The sequence below is a fragment of the Montipora capricornis genome, chromosome 7 (genome assembly GCF_036669925.1).
Source record: "Montipora capricornis isolate CH-2021 chromosome 7, ASM3666992v2, whole genome shotgun sequence".
NCBI lineage: Eukaryota > Metazoa > Cnidaria > Anthozoa > Scleractinia > Acroporidae > Montipora > Montipora capricornis.
Window position 1 is genome coordinate 3,293,602 of NC_090889.1, and position 10,000 is coordinate 3,303,601.

Genomic DNA, 10,000 nt, shown 5'->3' on the forward strand with positions numbered 1-10,000 from the left:
ACAGCATCAGACTGACTATCATCAGACTCCACTGGCCCCACACACTGAAAAAAAATTAAATGTCAGTATTCGTATTGGCTCATCTTTTTCCATTACAATTTTTATTTGGAAAAACAAAGCAGTAGCAACATTAGTATGCTGTAACCCTTCCACCTCAAATCCCATGATAAAAGGGATAATTCTGCAAGTTAGGTCAACCACCGTATTGTCCAGATGTTTTTGTAATAAGATTTCTGGCCCATTTTTTCACACAACCTTGAATTTGAAGGAAAAAGCTCTCTCTCTCTCTCTCTCTCTCTCTCTCTCTCTCTCTCTCTCTCTCTCTCTGGAGATCGAAAATAGGGCACTTCTTGTAACGTCAAGTCTCTTTCGGATATCTTTTATATAAGATGTGTTTACGACGTCCAGAGATAGTCAAACGATAGCAATCGAACTCTTCGCCAATCCGTGAGAGTTTCAGCTCCAACCTGTTAAAACAATATTTTTTACGATTTTTTAAACTTTGTTAAGGTTACAAAAGTTCCCTAGCCCGTGGAAAGGACTTTTTAATTGTTTTTTTAAAAGAAATTCAGAATGATTGTCTTGATATCCGACTCATTTAGCACATTTTGGCCATTCACTCACTTTCCACAAGTCAATAATTTTAGAGAAATTCCAAGCTTGAAAAAATCCAGCGAGGATGTATGTTTTGTCATAGACATGCGATGTCTTCGAAACCTTTCAAAATCACAATACTGAACTTACAGCGTCAAAGTCGAATTGTCATCGAAATTGCAGCTTCTGCGGTTTACAACGGTTCATACAAAACCATTCTTATCTCGCTTAAATGGTGCATTAGAAAACTTGTTCGAAAAAGCTCTTTTCAGGAAAATTTTGGCGTTTAATTGGAGCTAGTTAACCGGGTTACATAAGTGCCCTACTTTTCAGATTTTAGATGGTAAGAAAACTATTGATACTTGAAGTTATTTGGAAGACTGTTTGTTTTTAAGTATTAGCTGTAAAAGAAGCTTTTATTCCACAGCACCTCTATTAGTCAGTGTCTTTTCATAGGGCAAGAAGAGTAATGACTATTTTCGTCAAGGATTAGGGCACTTTTGTAACGGTCAAGCGGGCCATATCAGAAGTGCTGATAACTTTCCAAGCAAAGCAACGCCTTATCTTATATCATGTTGAGGACCGTTAACATCGACTTCAACAGGCCAACATCATTCTCAAACAGACAAAAAAGTTAAAGCACAGAGTATAATAAAGAAGTTGTCGTTGACATGTGTTCATCCTGTATTTCCTATTTTCGTCATCGGATTCCTTTTACTTTACACACAACCCTTCGTAAAACATCCGAGGGAAAAAATATGCCCTGAACATCTTTGTAATTTACACCTGTGGCGCCTCTGGGTTAGGGGACCTCCATGTACTAAACGGAGAGGAGACTGGAAACAAGTGGTCGATCGCAAGATGGCGGAGACGAAGAAGAAGGTATGTGTCAAAATTCATGGTTTTTTCTTGCATATCAGAAAGGCCATCCGTCAGTTATTTGTAGGTAATAGCTGGTATAAACACTATGAGAATTCTCCTGTGTATATATTTTTCTGATCGTTCATTTCTGTCTTCGGCCAAAGGACTGTGATAATAGTGGTTTTTGGTCCGGACGGATTTTGAACCGATTTATGACTCTGATGTGCGATTCAGGAATTTATGCGAAAAGAAAAGTTGAAACATTTTGAACATTATGACAATAAAATCATTTATGTGTTTGACAACCCACGTAATACAAGATCTGATTAACAAAGAGAACAGGGATGATGAAGAAGTAGTGAGAGCACTCGCCTCCCACCAACGTGGTCCGGGTTCGATTCCCAGACTCGGCGTCACATGTGGGTTGAGTTTGTTGGTTCTCTTCCCTGCTCCAAGAGGTTTTTCTCCAGGTACTGCGGTTTCAGTCCCCTCTCCTCAAAAACCAATTGTGTTGATTTGATTTCTGTACAGCAGTGCCCCCAATTAGTGCCCCAGTGCTAAATACACTATTACCATTTTTATTTAATTGATGTTTTAAACCTCAGTCTAAGTTAGAATTTGTTTAAATAACTGGCGTTAAATTAATATTAGTCTTCTTGTGTCATGTTCATGACATGATGATGCTGATCATGCGTTATTCATTCACTACCAAGCTTAAAATTTTTAATATTTACTTTATAAACAGTAAATGGCCTAGGATTTATCATCCTTAGATTCACCCACTATTATCTTATACAGGTTCCTATTATGGGCAAAATTATTGAGGCCAAATCAGATTTGGCAAAGGCCATTATGGGAGGAAACAAAAAGCTTATTAAAAAGGTTAGTGAATCATTTTCATCATAAAAATTATGTGGCATAAAGTAGAGTTAACTCTGGGACAGCTTTTGAGGGGCTTTATGAAAATGATGACCATCTCTTAGCTTCCCTAGTTTTAACTAGTTTGAATTACTTTCAAAAAAGATTACCTTCAAATTTGTAATGATGTGGCAGGTCAGCTTAATGCCCCTTTTTAGATTGTTTTATCAGAAATCAAGTTCTGTTTTCTATTATTCAAAGTGTCAATATAAATAAACTTTTAAGTGTACCAACATATATGTAACATTACTGTTCACAATGGACTAAGGGCTCATTAATTTTATGAAACTTTTAGAAGTGTAAATAATTTTGCAAGCGTAGCTACAGTTTTAGGGTCTAAACACAATACTGCAACAAGTTGCAAAAATAGTGGACACACTATTTTTGATCTTCTTTTGGTGTTATTCATTTACCTAATATCTCACACACTGCAGCCCCTTCCCCCTTATCAATGTTGCTAGCAAAATTATACCAAAAAAATGCTGAAAACTTCAACAGCCAACCCGTCATTCCACAGTAATTTGGACGAGATATAAATTTGCTTAAATTGCCCAATTTTCTGATAAATGGATAACATGTTAAATAAGGCTTTTGAAAACAACTAGAATTGTTTGATATGAATTGTTGTTTATGTATAAATTATCATAAATTATGTAAACTAATGATAACAGCTGTTGTGGATGGGAAAGTTTTATCTTGGTAGAATATAAAAAAGAAAACAGCAATTTTACTTAACTGGTCTGGGACACATACTACTCCAGACTAAGTAACTTAGACACTGGCCAAACTCTACATTTCTATCAGTATGGCACCTGCAGACAGCCTTCTGGATGCTCTTTCCCCTTCCGCAACGTTTTGAAGCCTAAAACTTTTGTTGGTGCATTTGTAAATGACAAAGTCAACTTTCATGTTTTCAAATCTTCTAATTTTAGGTCAAGGGTTAGTTGTGTTATGTTTGAAAAGAAAATTTATTTTAAACTATAGCCAAGAGAGATTCATTAAATTTTGTTGCGGAGGGGAATTCTGTGGAGGCAAATTCTCTTTTGATAATGATTTCACTGAAAATTATGATGTTTACATTAACAAGACATATCATTTTTTTATCATAAGTTCAGCACCCAGGTTGTGTTTCAGCAATCCATAAGGTAAATCGTGTTTAAATTAAAATGGCAGTCAGTACAACAAAACTGGTGAAAATACCTTAGCTATAATACATGTAATTATATTTCTTTCGTCATGCAAATTCCAAGATGCAAAATTGGACTCGTTCATTTGATTGGCAACAGTCCATTTAAGATTATGGAGCATGAGCAAGTTAAAAAAGTGATCCGTTATATCCAGGGGCACTGATTTTCTTTTGAAGGGTTAAATAAATAAATAAATATTGCTAGTGCTAATCACCCTTACTTGCAGTCGAAGACTGAGTTGCGAAGGGCACGGCTCACGACATCGGGCTGAAAGCATACAAAGGTGCCTCTGGCTGCCACTATACAGTCCATGTTTGATGTCGGGGCACAGCACCACAGCTAGATGTCAATTAGCTGTGAGTCGTTTTTGACGAGGGAGGAAAACCGGAGTACCCGGAGAAAAACCCTCGAGTCAGGTTGAGATCGACTGAAACTCAGCCCACATGCTAGCCAAGGCCAGAATTGAACCCCGGCTCGCAGTGGTGGGAGGCCCGATAGATAACCACTAAGCCACCCTGACTCCCAGTTGTTTTCTGTTAATGTTGAAAATACTCAAGGAACAGTGGTCATTATTGAACTTATGAACTCACAGTCAGGTTTTTTTTGATCACTTATTATCTTAAGGTGTTTTTGTGCCAATTAATCTTAACAAGGTTACATGTATGCATTACTAATGCATGATTTTGAATTTTTATCACGGTACTGTTTCTGACACAGTGCAAATATTGTGCAAAATGTTGAAAAACTGCAGTTATTTGAAAGCAAATGTGAGACTGTTGTATAAACATTAAAGTGTTGATGATATCACTCGCTTTAAACTTCTTGCTTATGATCTTCTGAAAATTGGACAAATTTTCCCCTCTGCAACTTACCCTCTGCAACAGTAGATGTTGTTTTCAAATCCTACCTCATTGAGAAAACTGTAACTATTTAAGTTTCCTCTTGTGATCTTTTCAATTAATCTAAATTGAGAAAAAGCATCAGCCTAATAGACTCTAGGTAATATTTCAGAATTCAGAGAATCTGCTAATAAAACTAAAAACAAACAAAACACCAAGTTTTCTGTTCCCCTCTGCAACGGCCATATTTTTAAGCTCTATGATCTAACAAATGCATTTTGGAGAAAAGCAGGGCAGCAGCAAGTAAAGCTTTGTAGATGACCTTTAGCCGCAATAGGTTATGAGAAGTAAAGGACAAATTCTTATTAAACTATAACAAGATCTGTGCCTCTAAATTTCCCCTCCACAACAGGAGGAATACTGTGGAATGACCCCAACATTGAAAGGGGGAGAGGGAGGGGGGAAGATGAAAAGGTTGTAATTCTAGATCCGGCAGGTATCAAAAGCTAGAAAACGTGTTTTTTTATTATTATTTTTTTTATAATAGTGTCTCACCAATTTTGCCACCTGTTGTGGCATGTATAAAGTACACTTGTAGGAGTTTCATTAGACTTCAGACTGTGTAAAGTAGAACGTGGTCTGTGAAATCAGCATACATGTTGATAGAGATACTCCACGGCATCACAAAGATATGAATTTTGTTTATGTATTTACGCGAGTGTTTATTGGCAACAGTGCCTACCTGTAATGGCCCACTGCCTCTTAATGGATGTGATGCTCCATGCATTGAAACGTGAACACCGTTCACCACAGCTAAAATAATACCCTGATTAGGATAATCCACCTCCTGGCTTTGAAAAATAACTCCCGTTTGGGTGTTACCCAGTATGGTGTAAAATGTATGAATGGATAAGTCATTAGCGGTAATTTCTAGTCCTAGCATACACACTGTAGCTTTAATTTTACTTGTATCTTTAACACATACTCATTGTCTTGTGTACTGCAGCACATCCAATGCCTCGAAAACCTCAGAAATGACTGGGTCACTTATCCGGAAGAACCAGGTCATGGTTACAGTGGAGGTTTAAGTGACGAAGATATGTACTCTCCATCTGAATGTTCGAAATCCTCAGAGGAGTATTCTTCTAGTGATGGATGGGACAGCAACGATGAGGACCATGTAGTCGAAGAAAGCGTTAAAAAGACGACAAAAAGAGTTGCATGCAGATGCCCGTTGGAAGGCTGCAAGTCGAGTGTCATCCACCTTCCCCGGCATTTAAGGGAAGTCCATAAATGGACAAGAGAAAGGGCAAATAAGGCGACTTCCAGATTTGGAATGAGGAAAAGTTTCCTCTCAAAGCCTTTACTGCCAGAATTGTCTGAATTGTCAGAAAAAACTCTGCAGGAGAAGAAGAAGAAGAAGAAAAGGAGGGATTATCACCGCCACAGGGCCTGTCCTATCGCTGGATGTCATGCGGTGGTCAAGCGCCTCCCTAACCACATTCAGCAAGTTCACAAGGACATTAAGAGAGGATCTCCTGTTTATAAACAGATTTTAAGGGATGCGCGTGCCTTCAAAACATGGCAACCATTGGATGCAGTACCATCAAACCCTGTAGTAGAGCATGGACAATCGTCGAACAACACAGAAGATTGTGAAATGGGAGAATTGGATGAACAGTTGTGTGAAGAATATGAAATGGAACTCGTAGAAGAGACAGATAATGTTGAGGAAGAAGAAAATGTGATGGATGAAGAAGAAACGTTCAGGGATTTTTGCCAGTGGCTACAAACAGCAGATGGTGGAAGGAGGGATGAAAAAATGGCAAAACAGCATTGCTCTCAAGTTCGAAAGATGCTTGTCACAATTGACTCGGAGAGAAAGTTGTCCTCTCTCTTTAATAAGAATTTGATTCGGGACAGATTTCTTAAAGATTATGCAGAGAAAATGTACAAGCCAGATACAGTGAAAGCTCACTTGCTAAGTCTTAGGAACTTTTGCTCCTTTGTTAGAACAGAGGAGCCATCAAGCGTAACAGTTAATGCAGACACGATCCAAAAAATTGAAGAAAAAGCACGTCTATGGTCATCCTCCTACAAGAAGGATAGTAACCGCAGACATTTAGAAAAACAAAATGAAGATCTTGAAAAGTTAGTTACGCCTGAAATGGTGTCAAAGTTTGAACGTAGTGAATCTGCAAGAACCGCGATTTCCTATATTGGCCAACTGAGTGGAGCGCATGCGCTTGAAGTAAATCAGTCTATGTACACTCTGATAAGAGATTTCATTCTGACGGAAATGACGATTGCAAATGCTCATAGGTCTGGAGTGTTAGCTAATATGACCATTGAGGAGTTCAAGAAAGTCAAAAAGACCAATCAAGGAAGCATGTTAATAAGTGTGAAGAACCACAAAACTGCTGACGTACATGGACCCGCCCGTGTTGTGTTGACTCCAACTTTATTCTCTTACCTGGACGTCTATGTCAATGAAGTGCGAAGCTGTGTGGCGATTTCAAGCAGTGAGAAGGACAGCAACTCACCATCCTTTGTGTTCTTGTCGTGGAACGGACAGAAGTTACAATCAGGACAAATTTCAACAGCTATTGATTCTGCATGGCAGAAGGCTGAGATGGAAGGACATGTTTGCTCCACAATATTTCGCAAATCAACCGTGACAAAGGTGCATGAAGATCACAAAGACCTGAAAGGTGATCTCGCTGATCTGATGGGTCACAAACCATCCACAGCAGAAAGGTTTTATCGCCTGCGTGAAAAAGAAGAGGCATGTGTTGAGGCTGCCAATAACCTTTCCTCTATCATGAGAAAACCACAGAAGAAACCTGTGTCACGTAACACAACTGCAACAGCCACCAAGAGCTTGTCCCAAGAATGTTTGACGAAGGAGCGTTTGACATGGAAGGAAGAGGATGTGAATGCCATCAAAGAGCTGTTTTCAGAAGAAATCAAAGAAAAGTCAGTCACTATGGAAGTCGTGAGGGGAAAAATACAAGGCCATGCTGCTCTAGAGCAACTGGATGCTAAGAGAGTGTGCGATCGAATTAGAAGTGAATGGCGTAACAGTACATCTAATCCCGAGAGTGACAAAGCTGCAGATTGTATGCCTGAAACTGAGCCTCCTGAACAGGTAGAAACTCTTTCTGCTAAAATGTCACGCTTCTTTAAAGCTTCTGACGCGAAAGAATCCTGCAATTCATCAGATGTTGTTGGACCATCAAATTCAAGTTACCTTAGCAAGAATATTTTCAGTGATAACGAAAGGAAGGTTCTTCTACGAATGTGTGGTACTATGGTTAGGGGAGGTGTTGTTTCAAAGCCTGCCATTAAGGAACGTCTTGAAAAAGAAGAAGAGGGAAAGGAGCTTCTCAACAAATTTTCCATAAATCAACTTGTGAACCGCCTGAAATATGAAAGGAGATTAATTAAAAATAACTCTTGCAGGTAAAGCAATTGAATTAGGATGTCCCAAGTTTAATTTCTCAGGCGCCTTTCAGTATTAATGCACAAATTAATTATCTTGTACAATTTGAAAATCAACTCTCTGAAATGACGTTTTCTTTTTTTTTTGCTGCACTCAATTATTCCTAGTGCTTTAACTTTAAACAGGAAAGAAGGGGAGGAAAATTGATACTGCACGATGTTTGATTCCAATCTAAAAACACAACACTTTCCATGAGTTTCAGAGTTTGCATTCTACTGAAAGGCATTGAAAATAGAAGCATAATCACTGTCATTTTGTTGATCTTGGAGAGTAAGAGTAAAAGCGTATAAGGTGGGCTGAACTCTAAAAACCAGACAAGAGTCAAATCTTGCAGTCCGAACAGGTCATTTTCACAAGATTTTCGAGCGTTTTCGCTAAGTCTTTTTTACTGCCATTAATAATAATTAGGAATAGACTCGGGCCGTGGGTGAATGGTTCTGATCAACAGTGGAATATAGTCTTCAGAACGGAAAAATTCCACTGGCCAGTATAGCTCTCTAGCAGTCTAGAGTCGCGTCGTCAGTCGCCACATCGATGTGCGGGAGGAAAAGAGTTTCAGTGTAATTACTTGGAAAATGCTATGTTGCAAGAAAATTAATCGCTACTATAGCCTCGACCGAAACTAGGTGCCTAAAGGCATTGAAAGATGCGGTGCTTGCTACAAAGGCAGGCAGACTATTCCATTCAGGTATAGTTCTTGGGAAAAAAAGAGAATTTATAAGTGTCTGTGCGGGGAGCAAGAATGTTAAGCTTTTTAGCATGATTACGGCTGGTTACAGTTGTACAATAGCTTAAGTGGTCGTTGAAGTTAATAGGAATTAGGTTATTAACTATTTTGAACATCATACATAGGCGGTCGCGCTTTCTGACGCTGGATAGTTCAGACCAGCCAAGTTCCTTAATTAGGGCAGTAACACTGACATGACGCGAATAGTTCTTAAATACAAAGCGAGCAGCACGTCTCTGAACAATTTCAAGCTGATTGATGTTTGCTTGGGTGTACGGGTCCCACACACTGGAAGCATATGATAACGTAGGTCGAACTAGTGAAAGATAAGCGCGGGTTTTGACTTCTTTTGAGCAGCTGTACAAGTTACGTCTGATAAGGTTAAGAGTGCGTGTTGCCTTCTTTGTAATGAGTGATGGGAGAGGAAGAATCTCGAACAATTGGCATGTACAAAATAAATGTGATTGTAAAAGTGCTTCAGAAAAAAACAAAGCGGAGCACATCATTACAAAGACTAAACTTCTGTTCTTAAGGTAGTTGTTAACATTGGCGCTTTTAATTATTGAAATTTTCGCTTTTCGTTTTCTTGTTAAGGTTAAGTAGATGAGAAATCAGCGAAGGCTGGAAATGTCTCAAAACCTTTCAAATACCACGAGATATCTTAAAGAAATCGGCTTTTTGAGAGGTGGTTACTTTTGGCATTTTCTTTTTCTTATTTTGCAAAGGTTATGTAGTTAAGAAATCAGTAATTGAATTGTTGCAAAGACTTTGAAGCGATGGCGTTTTCATGAAATTATGAAAGATTTAGCCTTTCGTCTTTTTGTGAAGGTTAAGGGGTCTAGAAAGACCTAAGGAATTAACGCTAAGCTTTTCATCTTAAAGTGCTACTATGACCAAAAATCCATTTACTGTTTCTTTGTATTTTAAAACTGCGATAAGTGAACACCAAGTGACCGAAGTTTTAAGCCTTTATTTCTTTTGACTGAAATTTTCCTAACTAATGGTCCGCCATTACTAACTTTAAAATCTTGAGAGAGCTGGATCAAGGATAAGATGACGTCAAAGGCTCACTAGTTTAAAAATGCATTTCGTGTGCACACGCCTAAATTAATACATGATGCACTACAGGAGTTTCGAACTTTCAGACTTTAAAATAATAAGCTGCGTTTACATGCTGCAATTTTAAGCTAGAGAGTATTTGACGCCATCTTATCCGCGATCCAACCCTCTGAGGTATAAATCGGTCATTCTTGAACGTGAATAATGTCGGACTGTGAAATTCTAAACTTGCCCTCAAAGAAAACAGCCTTTGCATAAAATTTGAAGCTCAAGATTTTGCCAGTCACGTCTCAAGCAAACACGCTTTCAAAAT

General features: G+C 38.5%; 1 protein-coding gene across 1 annotated transcript; it reads left to right on the forward strand.

Annotated features, from left to right (window-relative positions):
- The first annotated feature begins 1,455 nt into the window (after nt 1–1,455).
- Nucleotides 1,456–7,865, forward strand: LOC138055339 (uncharacterized). Its single transcript, XM_068901301.1, has 3 exons — nt 1,456–1,476; nt 2,254–2,337; nt 5,406–7,865. The coding sequence occupies exons 1-3, from the start codon at nt 1,456–1,458 to the stop codon at nt 7,863–7,865; spliced, it is 2,565 nt and encodes an 854-aa protein (XP_068757402.1).
- Nucleotides 7,866–10,000: the final 2,135 nt, after the last annotated feature.

Excerpts from the sequence above, each read along its gene's own strand:
- LOC138055339 (XM_068901301.1), top strand. The coding sequence starts at position 1,456 with ATGGCGGAGACGAAGAAGAAG. Across the intron at positions 1,477-2,253 it reads TGGCGGAGACGAAGAAGAAG|GTTCCTATTATGGGCAAAAT; the intron begins GTATGTGTCAAA and ends TATCTTATACAG. Across the intron at positions 2,338-5,405 it reads ACAAAAAGCTTATTAAAAAG|CACATCCAATGCCTCGAAAA; the intron begins GTTAGTGAATCA and ends TGTGTACTGCAG.